This window comes from Pan troglodytes, chromosome 2 (assembly GCF_028858775.2).
Source record: "Pan troglodytes isolate AG18354 chromosome 2, NHGRI_mPanTro3-v2.0_pri, whole genome shotgun sequence".
In the NCBI taxonomy this organism is placed as follows: Eukaryota; Metazoa; Chordata; class Mammalia; order Primates; family Hominidae; genus Pan; species Pan troglodytes.
Genome location: NC_086015.1, coordinates 57,900,184 through 57,923,902, shown reverse-complemented (window position 1 = coordinate 57,923,902; position 23,719 = coordinate 57,900,184). Strand labels below are relative to the sequence as shown.

At 42.2% G+C, this 23,719-nt stretch overlaps 2 protein-coding genes across 11 annotated transcripts in view; one reads left to right on the top strand and one right to left on the bottom strand.

The window, feature by feature from the left end:
- The first annotated feature begins 308 nt into the window (after window positions 1-308).
- On the top strand, window positions 309-23,571 carry ACTR8 (actin related protein 8). Of its 8 annotated transcripts, none has more exons than XR_010155608.1 (15): window positions 330-537; window positions 2,412-2,582; window positions 4,055-4,165; window positions 4,771-4,875; window positions 5,135-5,308; window positions 5,808-5,901; window positions 6,458-6,590; window positions 8,168-8,321; window positions 9,403-9,498; window positions 10,007-10,147; window positions 11,035-11,299; window positions 12,386-12,549; window positions 13,672-13,860; window positions 17,534-18,127; window positions 18,608-19,461. XR_010155608.1 is itself a non-coding variant. In XM_024355507.3 (14 exons), exons 1-13 carry the CDS (start codon window positions 415-417, stop codon window positions 13,813-13,815), a joined length of 1,875 nt encoding a protein of 624 aa, XP_024211275.1. In that variant the 5' UTR covers window positions 319-414; the 3' UTR covers window positions 13,816-13,860; window positions 17,534-23,571. The 8 variants fall into 8 exon arrangements, 5 of the variants coding, with proteins under 5 accessions (XP_001173224.1, XP_024211275.1, XP_063662917.1 ...); XR_010155609.1 differs by having other exon boundaries at window positions 18,600-19,461; XM_024355507.3 differs by having other exon boundaries at window positions 319-537; window positions 17,534-23,571.
- Window positions 16,759-23,719, bottom strand: part of IL17RB (interleukin 17 receptor B) — a 19,411-nt gene continuing 12,450 nt past the window's right edge. For 2 of the 3 annotated variants that reach the window (XM_009445651.5, XM_054680683.2), the window contains 2 exons: window positions 22,335-22,433; window positions 16,958-17,807 (listed from right to left, as the gene is read on the bottom strand). In XM_009445651.5, the coding sequence (XP_009443926.2) occupies window positions 17,245-17,807; window positions 22,335-22,433 (662 nt within the window). In that variant the 3' untranslated portion in view covers window positions 16,958-17,244. Of the gene's footprint in view, window positions 17,808-22,334; window positions 22,434-23,719 lie in introns of all 3 variants that reach the window. The other variant, XM_001173276.7, reaches the window with a different exon arrangement.

The window sequence follows — 23,719 nt, the reverse complement described above, 5'->3', positions numbered from 1 at the left end:
GACCTAATCCCAACATCAGAGGCTGGACTGAACATGAAGACATATGAGAAAAACTAAGAGTACATATGGTATCTGGGAAGCCAGGAGAAGAGATGCCTGTGAGGACGAAATAAGATGCGGGTTATCAGCCGACCCCCACTAGGCGCTCGAAAAGCTATGTGTACTATGTTGCTGGCATCTACACAGTCAGGACTAATCGCAGCAACACCCACCCAATCAATCCGCAAGCACACCCCGCCCCCAGCCCCTGCGCCGGGCAGCCCCACCCCCGCCTTTTCGGAGCCCTCTGGGGCGACTCCGCGGCGGCCATCTTGACTGTGGGCAACCGGCCGTGCGCCTGCGCGGTGGCCCTTCCATCCCGGCAGTCGTGGCTGCGGCGCTGAGGCGAGAGGTTGGTGGGTGTCTCCGGCCACAATGACCCAGGCTGAGAAGGGTGACACGGAGAACGGAAAGGAGAAGGGCGGCGAGAAGGAGAAGGAGCAGCGCGGCGTGAAGCGGCCCATCGTGCCCGCGCTGGTGCCGGAGTCGCTGCAAGAGGTGCGGCTCGGGGCGGGTCTGGCTGGGTTGGAACTCTTTGCCCTTGCTTGGGTCCTCCGCTGCCAGGCAGGGGGCGGGAGGCGGCGGGAGGCTTCGAGTTCCCCTTGCAGGCCCCAGCTCCTGGTGGGGAGTGCGGAAGCGGTCGTTCTTTTCCGGGTCGTGGCGCGCCGGGACGCCGAGGGCTGGGAGGTGCGGAGCGCCAGGAGCCAGGCGGAGCCCCCGCAGGACACCGCTCCGATCTCCCGCACGCCCCACCGGCTGGTTGTGTGCGCTCCTGTCCGGGCTCTGGCCTCAGCTTCCCCGACCATAAAACGACCACGGTGATACCAGCCGCCTAGCAAGTTGCCGTGAGGGTTAAATGGTGGCAGATATTTAGGACCAGGCTGGCTCACTGGGAGCGTCAGCCTGTGCTTGTTAAGGGATAGGTTTGGGTCCAGGCTTTTTCCTTTGTTAAGGAAATCTCAGATAATGGAAGTCATTTCAAGCTTAAAGCAAGGAAATGGTGGACATTTGTCTAAATATATATTAAGAGCTTGTGTATCAAAAACAACACTATTAGACCAAACTAAACTAACCAGAAAAAATTATTTGCAGTAGCGTGCCTGGCAAAGGACCTTAGACGTATACACGTACACAAAACCTTACTGATCAGTAACTAAAACAGCATTCACGTAGGAAAACGGGCACAGGCAGTGTACAATTCACAGAAGAAATGAGGCATAAACTGCTCAGAAATTCATGTAGGACATCTCTGATCCAGCTTCCTTACCGGTAGATGGGTTAAGAATAATACCTAACTAGTAGCAGCTACTAGTTAGTTATCACTAGTATGACAGTGCCTGGCACACCGTAAGCCCAGAGTGGCCATTACTGTTGCACAGGCCTGGTTTCTCCATCTGTCTAGTTGAGAAGGCTGACTGGATGGTCTGTAAGGGCCTTGCCAGATCCTTCCCTCTAGGATTCTCCCACTCTGTGGGTGGTGATTAGGAGGAGAGAGGTCACACTTGGAGATAGGACAACAGGTATCAGAGCATGGCATGGAATGGTCTTGTGCAGAGGGCAGTATTGGGCACTCAAGCAAGTACCTCCTCCATCCCCGACAGTCAGGGAGGGTTTCTTCAAAGGAGGTGAGGTGACATCTGTTTAGAGTCCTGAAGGTGATTAGGAGCTAACCAGAGGGAGGAGGGAATCTCAGGGAAGAAGAACAGTGTGGAAGACACTTGTGCCAACAGAGGATGTGAAGTGTTGGAGGCCCAGCCAGTAGATTAGGATGTCTGGAGTTAAGGAAGGGGACTGAAGATCTTAGCAGGGGCCATATCATGAGGGTCATGTAAGCCACAGAGTCTGACCTCTTGTGAAGGCAGTGGATCACGTTGAAAGGCTTTACTATAGTTAAGAGCCAACATTCCTCGAATGCTTCCTGTGGCCCAGCTCTGAGTTACATGTATAACTCATTTAATTCTCACAGTAACTGTGAGTTAGGAGCTTCATTCAGAGCAAGGAAGTGGCAGTCTGAATTTGTAGACAGATCTGTGAATTCAGAGCTTGGGCCCGGATTGTATAGCAACATTTCTTCAGTCACATAAATGCTCAATAACTGTATGTTAATTTGTAGTGGATAATTTTTGTTTCATTTATTTAAACAAATATTTGTTGAGCTATGTACTATAACTCAGGTCAGGGGAACATAATAAACAATGAGTTTGTGTTTAGGTAGAGAGCAGTAATTGGATACTTCTCAAAGAACTCTCTTTATTGAATTATTTTGATACCTTTGAGTCAGCTTCTTAGTTTAGCTTGTTATGTGTATGTTGTTTAACTTTGTTACCTGCATATTATTTACAAAGTCACACATCTATGTTTTATATCTGCAGCAAATCCAGAGCAACTTCATCATTGTCATACATCCAGGTTCAACAACCTTAAGGATTGGTCGAGCCACAGACACTCTTCCTGCCAGCATTCCTCACGTCATTGCCCGAAGACACAAACAACAAGGGCAGCACCTATACAAGGACAGTTGGCTCCTAAGGGAGGGACTAAATGTAAGTCAAAAACGACCTGGAGAGAAAGCCTAAGGTTGTTTCCCTGGGAGGGCTTAGACACAAGTACACCAGAATCTTAAAGAAACATCTTCATAGCTTTGCTGTGTTTTAAAACATTAATAATGTCACTAATTTTTCATCAGAGCTAGTGACTTTAGATGTAAAGAATTAGTTACAACAAAAGTAAGTCTTTCAGGGTGAATTGAGTGTGGACGAAGGTGATCTATAATGGAAGACACAAAATCATCACTCACAGCGATATATTCAGGTCCTTGTTAACAGGCTTAAACTTATGGATTAAGCCATATTTAAACTGTAAGTATCTCTTTCAGATACTTACAGTTTAAGTCAATAAGTCAAACTCTTATTTTCAATCCATTAGCAAATTAGATTGTTACAATAAGCACTTATTATGATCTTAGATTAACCATAATTTCAAGGCAAAAGAAAAAATTTTCTTGCAGTAAGCATCTACTTTATCCTGTGTTGCAGATGGTAATTATCAGGAAAATTCTTTGTGATCAATGATAAATCTATATATTACATCATAATCCACGTTTTACTTTGAAGTTTTAAGTCAAGGATAGTTTTGGGAATGTAAAGTTTCTTTAATTCTGATAGTAGGCCTTAGGGTTCCATTTTTTAGTGTAACAAGCAGACTCTACGTAAGTCTAGTTGTAAGTTTAAATATAACTTGCTGATATAAGAGTCTGCACTTCATTATTTATCTTTGGATCTTATAATTCTACTTTAGGGAGTACGTTTAAGAAATAAAAATCAAAAGAAAACATTTCTGTAAAGATATTTATGGGCATTTTCTTTATACTATAATAATGAGAACCAATAAGTTTATGGCTTAACCAAAAAGTTTAAGCCTTGCTGATCAACATATGAAGGAATGTGTCATTGTCAAAATTGTAAACATAAGAATTATATAATTGTATGGAAGAGTCTCTGAAATATTTTTTAAACATGAAGTAGGTATGCTTTGATTAGTGCTGTGAGAAATTTTATGAAAAATCACTTGAAAATTTTGCATATAGTTGTTTTATAGTGAGGGCTGCTTTTGACTTATTTATAATAAAAGATTCCTGGGAATTCTTTTTTTCTTTTCTTGAGACAGGGTCTTGCTCTGTTCTTCAGGCTGGAATGCAGTGGTGCGATCTCGGCTCATTGCACCTTCCACCTCCTGGGCTCAAGCAATCTTTCCACCTTAGTCTCCCAAGTAGCTGGGACCACAGGCCTGTGCCACCACACCCAGCTAATTTCTTGTATTTTTTGTAGAGATGGTGTTTTGCCATGTTGCCCAGGCTAGAGGGAATTCTTAAGAGTAGTACATGTGATAAAGATTAAGGAAACGCTACTTGTTGATGAAGGAGCATTTCCAAAGATTGGATTAAATTAGTAGTTTTTGAATTGCTTTGTCTTCTCATTAAATCCTTTGTACTGCTCATCTTTCATTTTTCCCCCAGAAACCAGAAAGTAATGAACAAAGACAAAATGGCCTTAAAATGGTGGATCAAGCAATATGGTCTAAAAAGATGTCCAATGGTACAAGACGCATTCCTGTGTCCCCTGAACAGGTTCGATTAACTCTTCAGATTTATTCTTTTATCACCACTATTTGTATCATAATACCATTCACATGTTCTTCCTATATCACTATGCAAATACAAGATGGGAGTTCCTTAAAAAGGAAGAAAACCCCTCATAACTACTTACAGAATACCCGAGTCAGTGTTGCAAATGCTTAGGCAAGCCACATAATTTATAAGGTGGTGGTAGGCAAGTGGATGGAAGTTTATACTTTACCTGAGAAGGTGTGATTCCAGGATCTTGGTGGGAAACTGTTCTTACTACATTCTTCAATTTCATATGATAAACCAATATGATAGGAATGGACAGGAGTCTGTATTACATATAAATTTGAATTCAGCTTTAAGCAGCGTTTAGTGTTAATTTTGGACTGGCTGTGAATCACAGCCTAGGTGTTAAAATTGGGGGAAACAGAACCCCAAGATTGTAAAAAGGACAAGAGAATCCTTTTGCAGCCAGTCAATATTTTGCCAAATATTTGTGATTAAAATTTGCCAATGTGTCTAGTATGCGAGAGAGAAGAAAAGGAGACCCTTATGTTGCCCCCGCCTTGAATAAATTGAGATAATTTTCTGATGGTTTTTCTTTTCAGGCACGCTCCTACAATAAGCAGATGCGACCTGCAATTTTAGATCACTGTTCGGGAAATAAGTGGACAAACACATCTCATCACCCTGAGTATTTAGTAGGAGAAGAGGTAAGAAACTTCTTTACAATAGAATGAAAAAAGGGGAAGCTGATCCTCCTCCTAAAATTCACTTACGTTGCCACCCAGTCCTAGTTGTTTCCTAGCGTTCTGTAATCCTACTTTGAGTACCAGATAGTCACACCGACTCCTACTTCGCTCTCAACATTTCTCACATTCAGCAAACGTTAGTTAGATTTTTGGATATGAATCCAGAAAACCTTGAGAGAAAAGTTTTAACAAAGTACTCATCTCCTTCCTCCTTTTCTAGGCCTTGTATGTTAATCCACTGGACTGTTACAATATTCACTGGCCTATCAGAAGAGGTCAGTTAAATATTCACCCAGGCCCTGGGGGCTCTCTTACAGCTGTTCTGGCAGATATTGAAGTAATATGGTCTCATGCGATACAAAAATACTTGGAAATCCCACTGAAAGATTTAAAGGTGAGCTAAAATCCTCAGTTATTTGGATTGTTTTTAAGATTCTTGGTCAATGAAAGTACACGTTACCGAGTTGTTTGTAATATAGTGTCCTTCTTGAAATATTCTTGACCTTCAGGGTGAGGATCTTGGTGGCATGAGGATGTCTTTTCTTCTTCACTTAATTCCCTTCTGGTGCTTTTCTTCTTTCTCTGTTTCTTTGGTGTCTCTATTACTCAAATCAGCAAGCTTGCTCATTTTTGTCTTCTCTTTGGACCTTATTGACACATCAGTTGTCTTATTTTTGATTTTACAAGTTTTTAAAAATTTCAAGGAAAAAAAAAACACTTGAGCATTTTTTTTTCTTTATAAAACCCAAAGGATAGTACAGAGATTTGAGCTTTAATCTGGGTGTGTAACCGTAGCTGCTACTCCTTTGGAGGGAAGTCTCTCTAAAAAGGAGTGTGAATTTGACCTGACTAGACTTCAGTGCTAACCCTTTTATCTTTGTTCTTCTTTTTAGTATTATAGATGTATCTTGTTAATTCCTGATATCTATAATAAGCAGCATGTGAAGGAACTAGTGAATATGATACTAATGAAGATGGGTTTTTCAGGTATGTCTGATATCCCAGTGAAACCTATTTTAAATGGAATTTTCTTTCTTTAATGACAGAGTTAATCTTATTTACTGACTTATTTATTTATTTATTTATTTATTTATTTATTTATTTGAGACAGAGTCTCTCTCTGTCGCCCAGGCTGGAGTGCAGTGGCACTATCTCAGCTCACTGCAAGCTCCACCTCCCGGGTTCACGCCACTCTCCTGCCTCAGCCTCCCGATTGGCTGGGACTACAGGCACCCACCACCATGCCCGGCTAGTTTTTTGTATTTTTTAGTAGATACGGGGTTTCACTGTGTTAGCCAGGATGGTCTCCATCTCCTGACCTCGTGATCCTCCCACCTTGGCCTCCCAAAGTGCTGGGATTACAGGCGTGAGCCACCGCGCCGGGCCTACTGACTTATTTAAATGCTTATTCTGAAAGGATCAGTGTTCCTCAGATGCCCTGCCCAGAGGTCCCTAGGCTCCCCACTTCAGCTGATTATCTGTTTTGGGATCTTTACTGTGGTACAGCTAATGACTACTCTGCCTTCCCCCCCCCCCACCCAAGGGATTGTGGTCCATCAGGAGTCTGTGTGTGCCACCTATGGAAGTGGCTTAAGCAGCACGTGTATTGTAGATGTTGGGGACCAGAAGACAAGTGTATGCTGTGTGGAGGATGGGGTGTCTCATCGGAATACTCGGTAAGGAACTTGGAAGGTGGCATTCCCTGTTCCCTCTTCCCTCATAATCTGTTCAACCATAAATAATAAGAAATAACAGGTTAAAAATTATAAGATAACCATAAATTCAAAAGTCTGCATGGTAAACCAGCAAGATTATGGAAGTGCATATTCTAGCAAGGCTAAAACGAATCATTTTACCCTTCCCATTGGAACTTCTTAATATGAATTTACATCAGCAGCCCCTGAAAGTCCTGGTATGTTTTATGCGCTTTCCCATAGGGGAAACGTAAACAGTAGCTTCGTGTCTTTAGCTGTGGTTTGGCATAGAGCTACTAATCACACCCTTATAGCAGAGCTTTATTTAGGCAAGTCATGTAGGAGAAAATCGACCTTTTCAATCTGAATTCTCTGGCCAGTGTTTTGAATATCTGCATTTTTTGTCATAGTGGTGTTCTGCGGGTGAGTAACTTTATGATGATAGACAGGTAAAGAAAATAACTATCAGGACCAGATTTGCAGCTTGTCCTTCTTCAGGCAAGCCTGACATATGTAAGCACGCTCGGGTAATGCAGGTATGGGCTCTCTGAAGCATTTTGTGCTCCAGAGATGGCTTCTTGCTGCCCCTCAGGATGCTTTCATTCTTCCCGTCCTCCACATTAGGTAGTGTGAGTCTTTAAAAGAGGGCTTAAATCGTCCATGAGAAAGGGTCATCTGCTGCCTCCCGCCCCAAGTTCTAGTACATTCTAAAATCCATTTTGAGTTATTTTGGCTCATCCATTGTTAGAATATCCAATGCCACTTGTTCTCAAAGTGTGGAGAAAATGCTGGACCCAGGTTTCCTACCAATAAAATAATACAGCAGCTGTCTTCCCAAATTGTAGAAACCTTCAGTTAGTAGACAGCTTTCTCTAAGCTATTCTCCCATAAGTTTGTCTTATATTGTCATTGCTGCCTTACATGCTAGTGAGTGTAGACCACCTAACAACTGTCATATGATAAACACATATTGACTGGGAAGTGAGCTGGATTTAATGGTGAGTATTGGGTTTCTCAGATACATTTTGCAAACATCATGACTACTTTAGGTGTTCCCCACTGGTTTTTGCTGAAGTTCCTTTTCTCCCTTCTTCCATCCATTCATTCTGTCCTTTCAACATACATTTCTTGAAACTTGCTATATATCACTGTGTTTAATGGACATTTTTGTTTGTTTTTTGTGTTTCTTTTTTTTTTTTAGATAGAATCTTACTCTGTCACCCAGGCTGCAGTGCAGTGGCGTGACCTCTTGGCTCACTGCAACCTCTTCCTCCTGGGTTCAAGCAATTCTTGTGCCTCAGCCTCCCGAGTAGCTGGGATTACAGGTGTGCACCACCATGCCTGGCTAATTTTTGTATTTTTAGTAGAGACAGGGTTTCGCCATATTGGCCAGCTGGTCCTGAACTCCTGGCCTCAAGTGATCTGCTCATCTCAGCCTCCCAAAGTGCTGGGATTACAGGCAGGAACCACCATGCCCAGCCATTAATGGATTTCTTCAAACACCTTTTGCATCTTCTTAACCAACAGATTAACCATCTACCCTTTTCTCTTAACTTTAGGCTTTGTCTGGCATACGGAGGATCTGATGTGTCAAGATGTTTTTACTGGCTAATGCAGCGAGCTGGATTCCCTTACAGAGAATGCCAGTTAACAAATAAAATGGATTGTCTTCTTCTGCAACACCTTAAAGAAACTTTTTGTCATTTAGATCAGGTGGGAGCAGAATCAATATTGCTGATTATTTTTGTTTCTAGGAAAAATTTAAGAGATTTAAAAGATACTTAAAAATGTAACAGCATTGGCTGGGCACGGTGGCTCATGCCTGTAATCCCAGCACTTTGGGAGGCCGAGGTGGGTGGATCATGAGGTCAGGAGATCAAGACCATCCTGGCTAACACGGTGAAACTCCGTCTCTAATAAAAATACAAAAATTAGCCAGGCGTGGTGGCGGGCACCTGTAGTCCCAGCTACTCGGGAGGCTGAGGCGGGAGAATGGTGTGAACCTGGAAGGTGGAGCTTGCAGTGAGCCGAGATTGCACCACTGCACTCCAGCCTGGGCGACAAAGCGAGACTCCATCTCAAAATAAATAAATAAATAAAATGAAGTAACAGCATTATACTGCCTTTTTCAACCCAAGATAAAGCCTGCAGGTGAAAGCCCTTAAGGAGTGAGAGGTTTTTTGCTAAAGTCCGAGCAGTGAGGCTGTGTCTTAGGCTCTGGAAAACAGTTTGATTTTTTTAGGGAACGAGTTTAGCAAATTTCTCTGTCTCATCCTGATAAAAGATGAAGATAAACCTTTAGGTGTAAGGAAGATAGTAGGTAAATATGTAAGAACAGACATTTTGTTAAATGTTATAATTTGAAGCACTTTATTAATATTGCAGACAATCAGTGTTTAATCATTGCTATATATGGATTGGTATCCTTTTTTTGTTTGAGACTTGTTTTTACTTTTTTCAGGTAATCTACTTTTTAAAAAATTGGGGAAACAAAAATACTGTAAATTTCCCAGTTACTGAGGGAATTTGCTTATTGATTTGGGTCATTGTTGTACTAATGTATATTGATAATGGGGAAAACAAATAATGCAAACAGTGGAAATTCCAGAAATGTTAAATAGGGGAACAAAGTACAACTTAATTCCTGTTTTACTAAATTATAGTGAGAGTGGTACAAAGCTGTAGGTTGGCCTTTTTATAGGTGATATTTAGATGATAGTGAGGCTGAAGCATAATTTGAAGAGTTTACATGCATTCTTACTGATTCACTGACAGCATCTTTTCCTGGAATCAGGACATCTCTGGGCTTCAGGACCATGAGTTTCAGATTCGACATCCTGATTCTCCTGCCCTGCTTTACCAGTTTCGATTAGGAGATGAAAAACTGCAGGTAACTTATAGGTATCTGTTTCCATGGGTAGAAAGAAAGTTATCCAGGTTCAATCAAACTGAGAGAATATGCCCTTGCTGGAAACATTGTGAGATCAGAATGTCAACTGATTGTAGATTATCCACTAAACCAACATTTAAGCCACTGGTATAGACTAGAATGGATCTGAAGAATATCTTTCTATTTAGCCCCTATATGATGAGGTGTTAATTAGAAAGAAAGGTATCATTCTTACTAGGAAATTATGAAGTAGATTTTGAGGTACTTGATATTTGCTTTGAGATTTCTCTCATATGGTGTCATATCACCCATCTGGTTGGATGATGAGTGAGTTTTCTGGCATATGGTGCACCAGAGAAATAATGCCACTCCCGAAAGAGAACATTGCCCAGTCTAACTTAGGGAATCTGATCTGCCAGTTTTGTTTTTAGAAGAACAGAATTTAGTGGATCAGTTTTTTTCAGGAGGCAGTATCTTTTGTTGATCACTCTTTTTCTTCCATGTACAGGCTCCAATGGCTTTGTTTTACCCCGCAACTTTTGGAATTGTTGGACAGAAAATGACGACTTTGCAGCACAGATCTCAGGGCGATCCTGAGGATCCTCACGATGAACATTACCTGCTGGCCACACAGAGCAAACAAGAACAGGTCCGTAGCAATTCTGGTAGGAGAAGAGAGAGTTTTGTCCCTGAAGGAGAAATTTGTCCAGAGTTAATAGGCCATTGTAATCAGTTCTATCTTCCAGCATAATAACACTGATATAGCTTTTAGAATTGTAGATGAACTGAAGTCTGAGTTTAAAATCTGGAAGACATATTTCTCTATTCAGCAAACATTAATTTTCTGAATGCTAGTCCATACATTTAAAAGTTAATGACACTTTCCTTTTGGTGTATATCATTTACTTACATTATCTACTTCTGAATATTTTTTCAGTAGTATTTTCATTAAAATCTCACCTGTTACTTAATTTTGTGAAAGATGTGTGGCATAGCCAAAGAGCTGAATTCCTTTGTTGAAAGTGGATCCCCATAATATGATGTCTGGTACAGGGGCACAAATTGAAGGTCTTGTCTGCTAATGAAACAGTACCAGCTCATGATGGAGACTAGATTTTCTAGTCTTTGTTCCTCCCCAGAGGCAGGCATGAGGTGGACTCATAGGATCTGAAAGTAAGAATTCCTTAACAGTCATGGCCCATGAATCCCACTGGAATACTCCATTTAAAAACTCAGGGCACGAGGAAGAAAGTCTGTCTGCACTGGTATTTCACTTTTAAAATCTAACCAGTGATGATAAGGTTCTGAGAGCTACCCTGCCTACCAGCAGCTACCCTGCTTTGGAATGGTCAAAGCATCTTCATCTGTGCACCGTCTCTCATTCCTAAGTTACCTGGGAATGGGTGCTGGGCAGTTGTTGTATTGCTGTGTGGCTTTTGTTTTATAGTAGTAGGGTAGGGAGAGATCTAGCTAGACAACATCAATAGTGTTCTGTTGTTGTAATACCACGTACTTGATTGTCCTTTTGATTTAAAGTCTGCAAAAGCTACTGCTGACCGAAAGTCTGCATCCAAACCTATTGGATTTGAAGGGGATCTTCGTGGCCAGTCCTCTGATCTTCCAGAAAGACTCCATTCCCAGGAGGTAGATTTGGGGTCCGCACAGGGAGATGGCCTGATGGCCGGCAACGATTCCGAGGAGGCCCTCACTGCACTGATGTCCAGGAAGACTGCCATCTCGCTGTTTGAAGGGAAAGCCCTGGGCCTGGATAAAGCCATCCTCCATAGCATAGACTGCTGTTGTAAGCACATCTGGGGAGACCGGGAGATAGCAGTGAAACAAGATAGCAGTTAAATAAATTGGTTCAGTCTAGGATATACTTGTGCAGTATAACATATTCATTGAAAAGTGATTAAGCGCCTACCTGGCTTGCATTGCCAGGTGTTGGGAATACATTAACGAAGTAGGATGGGTTTATAGCCTAGTGGAAGAGGCCAAAATAAGTCAGATTATTACACAAATGTGAAATTACCACTGGCAGGCTACTACTAAGCAGTCAGTACCCTTTAGATAAACTTTGTAGCACCTGCCAGTGGTAATTTCACATTTGTGTAATAATTTGAGGAATTTCACATAGAATCTTTACTCACTAGGGGATGGTATGGAAGGTGGGAGGCAGGGAAAGCTTCCTTGAGGAAGGCGGACCTTGAGAGAGATGTAAAGGATGAAAGGGGTCAGTTAGCAGTCACAGATGGGGTAGAGGAAGATGCCTGTGAAGACCTGTGTGGCTGGGAAGCAGGGTGTGAGGATGAGGCTAGAGAAGCAGGGGAGGACCACCCGTAGTGGATCTTGTGGGTCCCTTTAAAGATTTTATTTATTTATTTTTCAGAGTCTCACTCCATTGCCCAGGCTGGAGTGCAATGGCGTGATCGCGGCTCACCACAACCTCTGCCTCCTGGGTTCAAGTGATTCTCCTGCCTCAGCCTCCCAAGTAGCTGGGACTACAGGCGCACGCTACCATGCCCGGCTACTTTTTGTATTTTTAGTAGAGACAGGGTTTCACTATGTTGGCCAGGCTGGTTTCGAACTCCTGACCTCGTGATCCGCCTGCCTTGGCCTCCCAAAGTGCTGGGATTACAGGCGTGAGCCACCATGCTCGGCCTCATTGAAAGATTTTGATCCTAATCCTGCAAGTAGGATTGCGGTGGCGTGGCAACATGCCTACATTTGTGTTTCGTAGGGTTCCCCTGGCTGCAGTGTGGAGGGTGGGCTGGAGGGAAATCTTTGAGAAGGCTATTGCACTTGCTCAAGCAAGAGGTGTTGGTGGCTTGGCCTAGAATTATGGATGTGGAGAAAAAAGCATGGAGGATGTCAACTGTCTTTTCAGCATCTGACGACACCAAAAAGAAGATGTACAGCTCCATCCTAGTGGTGGGAGGTGGTTTGATGTTTCATAAAGCTCAAGAATTTCTGCAGCACAGAATTCTCAACAAAATGCCACCATCCTTCAGGCGAATAATTGAAAATGTGGATGTGATCACAAGGCCTAAGGTAGGTTGTTTCATTGTGCAAGTTGGACTGTGCAAATGAAACTAGCCTTGTATGTGGACAGATCAAATCCTGGGAGGCATGGGCTTGTGTCTGAGGAGTTCTTGAGGGCTTAGGGCAAGTGGAAAAGTTAATTTCAGCAAGCCATAGATGTGGTGGAAGGTGCTCTGGCCTAAGGTACTGGATTTCTGCTGCTTTCCCCTGCCGTGCTCCCCAAGCTAGCATGACTGAATTCCACCTTTGTTAAAGGATCAGGTGGGGCAAGGGGAGGACCGACTGCTCTCAAGCCCTGCCAGCCAGAACAGCTCCATTTTAATGTCTTTTTTATATTAAGGATCTCCTTCTGCTCCCTGGACCAGATGATCTTTAAGGATCTTTTTGGTTTGAACTATCTTGAAAAGAAAGATAAACCCAGGAATTTAGAAATAGATTTTGTGTGTTTTATTAAATCTCACTGACAATTCCTGGAAATGTTCCTATTTCTTTTTAATCCTGAGGGAGGGATTGTGGGGATCTATTTATTCCACTCAAACTTCGAAATAAGTAAGTCATTTATTTATGTATGTTCCTGTGTACAGGGTAAATAGGGTATTTGTGCAATAGTAGTAAATAGTAGCATCTTTAGTTATAAAAATTTAAAAGTTTTCTTGGCTATTGAAACAGAAAGATGCCTGTAGTTCATAAGTCCTACTGTCTTTTTTTGAGATGGAGTCTCACTCTGTCACCCAGGCTGGAGTGCAGTGGCGCGATCTCGGCTCACTGCAACCTCTGCCTCCCAGGTTCACGCCATTCTCCTGCCTCAGCCTCCTGAGTAGCTGGGACTACAGGTGCCTGCCACCACGCCTGGCTAATTTTTTGTATTTTTAGTAGAGGCGGCATTTCACCCTGTTAGCCAGGATGGTCTTGATCTCCTGATCTCGTGATCTGCCCGCCTCGGCCTCCCAAAGTGCTGGGGTTACAGGCGTGAGCCACTGTGCCTGGCCGTCCTGCTGTCTTTAATACAGGGTGAAAGCCTGGCTTACTAGGTATTGACTCAGCAGGGATTTTTCTCGGCCCCATATTCAAGTAAATGATTGAGTATATGTCTTATGTGATTAGGCTGAAATGCTTTCATCCCTTCTGTAGGACATGGACCCCCGGCTGATTGCATGGAAAGGAGGGGCAGTGTTGGCTTGTTTGGATACAACACAGGAACTGTGGATTTATCAGCGAGAGTGGCAGCGCTTTGGTGTCCGCATGTTACGAGAGCGGGCTGCGTTTGTATGGTGAATGGGGAGGAAATGTCACTGCCGAAGACCAAAAACAAGCTTCTTGGTATAAAAGACTCTTACAGAATATACGTATTGTAATTTATTGACCTAGATGCTTAAGTGTCATGGACAGTAAATGAATTTGAACTTTATGTTGAGGACATGACATTGGTTTTAAATTATAAACTGCTTTTGAGCAGTTTAGTCAGGGCATTTGAGAATAAATAAGAACTTTCTCTTCAGTTGTAAACTCTCTTGCCCTCTCTCAGGGTCTCATAAACTCCCCAGTGATGTAAACGTTGCTATTGAAGGTTCTCATGTTGTGAAGCCCTTCATTTAAGTTGGCTTGAATCTCATCAGCAGGCAGCCTCATGCAACCATGAGGGATAGTGTGTGACGAGGGAGAACTGTCCACTCATGCCATTTTCTCTCTTGTCTAGTATTTCATTAGGATCTAAAGTTGTCTGAGTTAAATGCACTTATGTGACTCATGTGTCCTCTTAGAATCCCAAATAGGGGGAAAAAGTTTTGGTGGTTTTTGTTTTTTTTTTCATTTTCTGTTGGATTACAGAAAAAGAATGGGACCCATTCAGGTCTCGATTTCCAAAGGTAAAGATGGAAGGCTGGGCAGACTGGCTTTTGTTACCTGACATACCGTAGGGTGAGCTTAGAGGAAGAAAGAAAACAATTTTTATTTGGCCAAAACAGAACAAATGCTGAAAAGGAAATCTTGTTTTCTTCCTAAAGCCAAATAGAAATGATTTGGGTATAATTTAAGAGTTCTTGTGTTGTACAGATATGGTGACTGATGTAGTTATTAATACTACCAACTTAGTCATCAAGCCCCAGTTTTCCTTTACCTGAAGGATTAAGTGAAAGCTTTTGGAGTTCATGATGTTCAGTATGATCAGTTAACCTTAACCTCTGAGCATCCTGAAGCAAAATCTAAACAATGCAGCTATTACCACTGGTGGTCCAGGCTCTGGTGAAGCCCTCTGAGCCCAGGAGGAAGAGAAAGCATTGTCCAGAGGTAGGAACACAGTCTGGGAGCCCAGAGCTCTGGGAGGAGTGGGAAAATGCTGCTTCCTGCTGCTTGCTTCTAGGCACCTGCTTCCGCCATCTCACTTACCATGGCTAGAGATGGGGGTGAGACCAGGGAAGGACAAAAGCAGGGAACAGATAAGGGATGGAAATCAGAATGGAATATAGAAAGAACTCTGGATGTGGAGAAATGCCGGTACCTGAGCATTTTGTATCAATGGGAGTACCCTCTGTAACTGCTCAGTAGTTTACAAATGAAGAGTCCACCAGTATTAGAAACAATTTAAACTTGCCAGTACCAACTGGGATGTGTGCCTTCAATTTGAAAATTGTATGTTTTATTTTTTAAATTTGTTAACAGCATTAATTTATAGAGTATTGATGTCATTTATGTTTCTGAGGTGTTTCAACACAATTTCGGATCAGCTGCCTGCTTGCAAAAACATAATATATTTCTGTTAAACAGTTCTTCACCTAACAGCATATTGCTCTTATAACTGGTAGAGCTGTTTCAAAGGAAGTTGGTTTCTGGTCCAAGTTTTGACCTAAACCATGTCCATCTTCTATTACCAGCACTTACAAGCACTGTGAAAACTGATCATGACAAATAAGTAAAATTTGCTACATTAAACATATTGCCTCAGCCATTACTAAGTGTCCACTTGTAAAGCTGGACACAGTTTTTACTTTATGCTTCATTTTGATTTTTTATCCATAAGACATAAATTAGAAGGCATGAGGTGGCCCTTTAAGGATAATCTGCAAATATACACATTTTAATAGTCATCCATCTGAAATTGATCCACATTCCAGAGAAGATTCAGTATTGTGCTGTGTGAAATAAGCATTCCCAGAAAAAAACATTTATGCTAATAATACAACATAACCTCTGCATTAAAGAAAAAGATGCTTTTAGGCCGGGCGCCGTGGCTCACGCCTGTAATCCCTGCACTTTGAAAGGCTGAGGCGGGTGGATCACGAGGTCAGGAGATCAAGAGGTCAGGAGATCAAGACCATCCTGGCTAACAGGGTGAAACCCCATCTCTACTAAAAATACAAAAAGTTAGCTGGGTGTGGTGGTGGGTGCCTGTAGTCCCAGCTACTCAGGAGGCTGAGGCAGGAGAATGGCGTGAACCCGGAAGGCAGAGGTTGTAGTGAGCCGAGGTTGCGCCACTGCACTCCAGCCTGGGTGACAAGAGTGAAACTCCGTCTCAAAAAAAGAAAAATTTTAACAAATTTAAAAAAGATGCTTTTAGAAGAGTAAAAAGTTGGAAGACAAAATGTGCATCTTTTATGTTCTGTCATTCTGTGGGGGTTTTTTCGTTTGTTTGTTTTAGACAGGGTCTGGCTCTCACCCAGGATGGAGTGCAGTGGCACAATCACCGTTTACTGCACCCTTGACCTCCAGGGCTCAAGTGATCCTCCCATCTCAGCCTCCCTAGTAGCTGGGACCACAGGCTCACACCATCACACTCAGCTAATTTTTTAAATCTTTTGTAGAGATGGAGGTCTCGCTTTGTGACGTAGCCTGGTCTTGAGCGATCCTTTTGCCTTGGCCTTGCCAAAGTGCTGGGATTGGAGGCATGAGCCACTGCACCCACCCCTGTTTTTTATTTAAGTAAACCATTATAATAACTCATTTATAAAAAGGTTACTTCAAGAGGGCTTTCAACTTAAGAATTATTTTCATTTTGAACATGAAAAGTTAAATAGTAACTAAGAAACTGAGAACTCTGACAGTGACCTCTAATAGGTAACTTTAGGCAAAAGTAGACAAGTTTGTGGGTATTTTGTTGTTCATGTTAAAAGGCACCTGTACAAGAATCAAGATATGAATCTAGTTTGTAGAGGGAAGGTCTTATGCAAATACCAAATCATACAAGTGGTTACACATATAATAGATCATTTGGTCCAGTAAAAGTGGGTTCAGCTTGTTTATTCCCTACTTTTGTTATCTTAAAAACAATGATTTTTTGCATGTAATAGAAGGTTTTTCACCTAAGATGCTATTGAGTGAATCAGTGAGGGGTTCTTAGAGTTAGTATTCATTAATTAAACATAGAATATTAGCTAAACAGTTCTGGGTACACTGCAATGCATGGTCTATGGAAGACTAGATGTTTGGCTGAAGATACTTTATTGTTGCATTATCAAAATGGTTATAGTTTTCAATTAAAACTGTAATTGATTTCTATGTATAAAACAGCTTTGAAGTTGTAAATGTAGTTTCCAATCTTTAGTTAATGCTACATTAGTTAGCAATATTTGAAAATTTTATTGGTATAAAATGTTTTAATTACTAAGGCTGTTTTTAGGCTGCATAGTAAGCTTCAGGATCATCACACGTTTTTTCCCTGTAATTGGTGGGATAGGAAGCCTTTAAGGTCTCTTGCTTCTCATGGGTGGGCTACAAGGAGCAGCAGCCATCGTGGCAGGCTTGTGATCTTTTTCCTGCTGACACCTGCTGCTTGACATGGAGAAGTTCTGCACAGAAAGCAGTGGCATCCTTCATGAGGTGGTACTTAGGGCAGACACTGAGAGCATTATAATCGTCTTTTGTATCAGTCTCTCTAAAGTAGACCACCACGTATTTGTGCAGATGAATCTGGCTTCTTAGATCACTGCAGAAAAGGTTAAAGGCAAGGGGGAAGAGGTCTTGAGAGTTCTCACTGGGACTGCCCTCGCTCTTGCCACAGGTACCATCGCACACACTGTTGACGTCATTGGAAAGAAGGAAGACGACTTTGTCTGCTGCCTTCTTTTGAGTGGCAAGCCACTGCACTGGACCCATCTCTGCTATTTTCTTTTTCTGCCACTTTTCAAGGATGACCTCACTTCTGCAATGGTTTTGAAGAAATTCAGTGAAGTAACAAATTGTGTGATGGAAACATATTTCAGATGGGTAAACCACAAGAACCTTAATGGGGGGCAGTAGTGTGGTGGTAGAAAAGGAAGTCTTCTTGATCCTTTCTGTGAGAGGAGAAAACCATTTGTTATCTGTGAACAGCAAACAGCAGGCTTTCACTCTGTAAACCATCCCTGACAAATGATCCCTTGCTAGAGAATGTCAGCTGAGCACCAAGGGCCTTGTTAGTGACAGCAAGGAAAAACATCCTGATGTTCCTTTTGAACACATCACCTGAAACACACTGATGCTTAAACCTTAACTTTTTTTTTTTTGGAGACATAGTCTCACTCTGTCGCCCAGGCTGGAGTGCAGTGGCGTGACCTCGGCTGACTACAACCTCCGCCTCCTGGGTTCATGCCATTCTCCTGCCTCAGCCTCCCGAGTAGCTGGGACTACAGGCGCCCGCCACCACGCCTGGCTAATTTTTGTACTTTTAGTAGAGACGGGGTTTCACCCTGTTAGCCAGGATGGTCTCGATCTCCTGACCTCGTGTTCTGCCCGCCTGGGCCTCCCAGAGTGCTGGGATTACAGGCGTGAGCCACTGCACCCTGCCTTAAACCTTAACTTTTTAAACCTTATTTTAAAAGCAGTATTTTCTAAGTCCCTCTCACTAAAACAATCCTCTCAACCAAGCCTTCTCTTTTCAGATAAATTCATAGAAACTTTAGGTTTAAGATACTTTGTTGGCCAGGTATGGTGGCTTACACCAGGAATCCCAGCACTTTGGGAGGCCAAGGCTGGTAGATCACTTGAGTCCAGGAGTTCCAGACCAGCCAGGGCAACATGGCGAAACCCCATCTCAACAAAAAGTACAAATATTAGCTGGGCTTGATGGCATGCATCTGTGGTCCCAGCTACTCAGGCGGCTAAGGTGGGAGGTTCACTTGAGCTCAGGAGGCAGAGGTTGCAGTGAGCCAAGATCACACCATTCCACTCCAGCCTGGGCAACAGAGTGAGACCCTGTCTCAAAAAAAAAAAAAAAAAAAAACTTTGTTTGAGGTGTGTGATTGTAACCTCAGTACTTTTAGTGCTGTATATGAACAGGGACACTTGACCTCTGCACTTCACATTTTGAGTCGGGTCAATTAGGTAGTTGCTTGTCCTGTCTTCTACCTGCAGGTGGTAGAGTTTCTTTATAGTTCCCAAAGTTAAGTGGCACCCCTTTTCAGCCCCTGGAACTTAACCTGGAATTCTGCCCTATACAGTGCTGTAAAACAAACCATGTTTGAAACTACTGTAACGAATACAGGTCAGACAGCATCCCTAAATGTAAGAATTCCTGAGGTCCAGGTGCCCCTGTGGCTTTCTTAGCTTAGAACATGGAGTTAATCTCATTTTATTTACAACATCACAAATGACTCAAAGGATGCATTTGTATTTCCTTTCCTACATATGGAGAAGAGGAGTTTTTTTAATAGCTCTGCCTTGAGCTGAGCATGTAAATGCTCTGGTTTCTGTATTCAAATACTCCATGTTTTGAAGTTAGCAAAGCCCTTAGAGAGTACAGCTGACCCTTGAACAACACAGTGGGGAGGGGCACCGGCCCTGCATGCAGTTGAAAATCTCCTATAACCTTGGATTTTCCCACAACTTAACTTCTAATAGCCTACTGTTGACTGGAAGTCTTACCAATAACATAAACAGCCAATTAACACATATTTTGCATGTTATGTGTATTATGTGCTGTATTATAATAAAGTAAGCTAGAGAAAAAAATGTAATTAAAATCATGAGAAAAGTTATTTACTAATTGATTAAATGGAAGTGGACCATCAGAAAGGTCTTTATTCTTGTCATCATCTTGTTGAGTAGGCTGACGAGGAAGAGGAGGAAGGGGTTAGTCTTGCTGACTTAGGGGTGGCAGAGGCAGAAGCAGTGGAAGAGGAGGCAGGAGCGGTGGGCGCCTCAGTGTAACTTTACAGAAATACATCATAATTTCTGGCTTTTTTGCTTTTTCATTTTTCTAAAAATATTTGTATATGGTACCAATCCTTCCTCCACCACTTGCTTTAGGTTTAATGCTTGTATCATAGAAGGGTCTGTGTTACAAAAGAAGTGAAAAGCAGTCTTGACTAATCAGAAACCTGCCAGATTGTTTAATGTCGATTTGTTTTCTGATGCTGCTTCTTCTGTGTCGTCTTCATCATCACCTCACACTGATGGGGAAGCACTCGTCTCCAGCAGGTTGTCTTCTCTTTGTTCCTCTAGTGTGGTTATCTGTTAGCTCTTGAATTTCTCCAAGATCCATATCTTGAAACCCTTCACCCCCCACCTTTTTTGCCACATCTACAATCTCTTTCCTTGATTGGCTCTGTTGTAAATCCTGTGAAGTCATGCACATCATCTGGACAGTTTTCTCCTGCAGGAAATTTATTGTTTCAGGCTTGATGGCTTTCATGGCTTGTTCTGTCACAATGATGGCATCTTCAGTGATGTAATTCTTCCAGACTTCCATGTTGTTCTCTCTGTTGGGGTTCTCGTCCATAGTGTTGACAATCCTTTCCATAAAGTACTGTGTGTAATGAGCCTTGAAGGTCCTTATGGCCTCCCAATCTAGAGGCCAAATTATGATGTGTTTGGGGGCAAGGAGACCACTCTGAGGACTTTAGTGTTGAACTCATGGGGCTCTGGGTGGCTGGGGGCATTGTCCAATATCAAAAGAACTTTAAAAGGCAGTCCCTTCCTGGGAAGGTACTTCTGACTTCAGGGACAAAGCATCAGTGGAACCAATCCAGAAAGAAGTTTTCTCAGTGTCCAGGCCTTCTTATTGTACAACCAAAAGATTGGCAGCTGGTGTTTATCTTTTCTCTTCAAGGCCAGGGGGTTAGCAGCTTTATAGATAAGGCCAGTCCTGATCATAAACCCAATTGCATTTGTACAAAGCAGTCCAGTTAGCCTGTCCCTTCCTGCCTTAAAGCCTGATGCATGCTTCTCTTCCTTACTAATCAGTGTCCTTTGTAGCATTTTTTTCCCAGAAGAGGACACTTTCATCTGCACCGAAAACCTGTTCAGGCAGGTATCCTTTCTCCTCAGTGATTTTCTTAATGGCATCCGGGAACTCACCTGCTGCCTCTTGGTCAGCAGAAGCTGCTTCTCATGTTATCTTGACAGTTTTTAAGCCAAACCACTTTTAAAAATTATCAAACCATCCTTTACTGGCATTAAATTCTCCAGCTTTAGATGCTTCACCTTCCTTTTGCTTTAAGTTGTCATATAATGACTTTGCTTTTTCTCAAATCATATTAGAGTCTACAGATATGCCTTTCTCACAGCAATCCTGCACCCACATAAAAGCTACATTTTCAATACAAGATTAAAAGGTATTCTGCAAAATGTGCAAGGTTTTCATGTCTGCTGGTGTAGCTGTAGTGATGGCTTCATGAATTTTTTTCTTTTTTGACTATGGTCCTTACGCTGGATTCATTTATCTTGAAATGGTGAACAATCACAGCTGCAGACCCTCAATTTATGGTACATATCAAGCAATTTGGCTTTTTTTCTTGTAATGAAAAAAAAAAGTTTTTTTTGCTTTTTTTCATGACACTGCTTCTTGGGAGCACTGCCAGCATTACTAGTGGCATTTCGTATGGGTCCTAAGGTGTTATTGAAGGTTTACGATATTGCACTAAACACGAAAAATACAAGAGAACCACTGGAGATACTTTTTACTGTGATATGTAATTTACTGGAGACAGGAACTACTCGTTTGGAGATGGTTAGCATCACAGGGTGTTTTAAGTGGATACTTGCAACCCTTGAGCTCACCACAGTAGCAACAGGAGGTGGCTAGGAAATTATTCACAGCAGGACAGTACGCACTGCAATTAATTGTATGCAGTTATGATTTAATACCACATCTTTATGCTCACGTTTCTCTCATCTGTGAATGGTGCCATGTACAGTTGGTATGTGTGTGTTTAAGTTTTGATAAATGTTTAACTTTTAATAGTTAAAATAGTTAACTATTGGTATGGTAGGAAATGATAAAGTAGACTAGTATCTGTATACATTTTCTGCATTTATGACATACCTTTTCCTTCATTTTTTTCAATATTTTAATTGAAAAGTTCATCCGAGTTTCATCTAAGTTTTTTCAAAGTGATACAAATCTCCAAAAAATTTTCCAATATATGTATTGAAAAAATCCAGGTGTAAGTAAGTGGCTCTGCGCAGTCCAAACCTGTGTTGTTCAAGGGTCAACTGTGTATGAATCCAAGCGAAAGCTTTTCTTACACCTCATAAGAAGTATTTTTTAAAAAACAGGAACTAGCATAGAGTAACCATCACAGGTAAAGTGTAATTTGTTATCAGCCATCTTTTGCCCATTTCAGTACTGGTAGAAGGCTCAATGGTAAAAATAAAAACGGGACAGTCAGAAGATCTGGAAGTCCTGACCCTGCTTTCACCTGGCATGTGTAATCAGTCATGCTCATATCAGTCTCTGTAGGAGCACTTGAAGGTATTACATAAATGCTATCTAACTCTGGGAAACGCCAACATGTGATTGCCTCCAGAGGAATCTTCTTTAAAAAAAAAATTCAAAATCTTATTTCCTTACTAGGATGTCTTTAAAGAATTATAACCCTTACCGTGCCTCCACATTAGATAGATCCCTGCCACCAGCACCCATGTGGCCACCAGCAGAGACAGCAGGAGGAGAGGCAGCCAGCCTCCCAGCTTGCTTTTGTCTGGAAAAAACAAAGCTTATTCACCTTTGGAAAACAAATCCACACTTATCTCTTAATTTAAAAACTAAGACTTTGTATACTTCATAGAGGTTTATTTATTTTTTATTATTTTTTAGTTTTGAGACAGAGTCTCGCTTTGTTGCCTAGGCTGGAGTGCAGTGGCGCAATCTCGGTTCACTGCAGCCTCCGTCTCCCGGGTTCAAGCAATGCTGCCTCAGCCTCCTGAGTAGCTGGGATTACAGGCATGTGTCACCGCGCCCAGCCACTTTGTAGAGATTTAGATCCCTTTAAAACCATCAGTCAGAAGCTCTTTAGAGAGTCTGCCAATCATATCTTTTTCCCTAGAGTGTGCAGGTCTTGCATTAGATTCTCAAAAGGGGTATGGGACCCAGGAAGTTAAGAACAGTCCTAAAATCTCTTTGGCTTCTTTGTCCTGATATGCACCGGCATTTTCACAGTAGGAACTAGGGTTTCTGTCCAGTTTTTTTGGTTCTTTAAGGAATTAATGTTATTCTGGGTACAACTGCTTACATACATAGCACGTATAGATGACATTTTTACAGGCCGTCTTGTTAGACTGACATACATGGAGGATAGTGCCATCTGCCTCACAAGAACATCAGGTAAGCTCAGGCACAGAGTGCCCAGGAATCTGTAAGGCTTCGCCCACGCACAAGTCAGGGCTGCCAGGCACCTGGGTTGTCTTCACTTCATTTGGCTGCGTCTAATGACACCTTCCAACTTTTGACCCCACCCCTGGACTGTTGTGTAAACATTGTATTTCTCCATCTGTAATGAAAAAGCTAACACATCTCTAACTCCAGAGACATTTTCCGGAACATGCTGTTCTCAGGCACTAGTGAGGCGGTACCATTATTCCTCATTTGTTATCCAAATGTTGGCCATGTGACCACACCAAAAGCTCATCCTGGGCCACTGAGACTGGTAATTGAATCAGAATATAGTGAAATATTCATTCTCATATATAACCAGTCATCTTACATCTTTGGCTTTTTTCAGCAGATCCTTGTGGCACTCAGAACATCCATTTTGCACTGTGTATTTTTTTCCCTTCTGTGTATCCTGCTTTGTAAAGAGTCACGAGTGGTTTTACAAATAAAGCCTGTTCTTACTCAGATTCTAGGTTCTCTGGGACAGCACTGTTGGCTTTCTCTGCACCCCAGTTCAGTGTACACAGGCAGCGACCCCTTGCACTGCCCACATACACACAACCCTTCCACATACTGAGTGGGGGGCAGTGACTGTGTGTCCTGAGCCACTTTGAT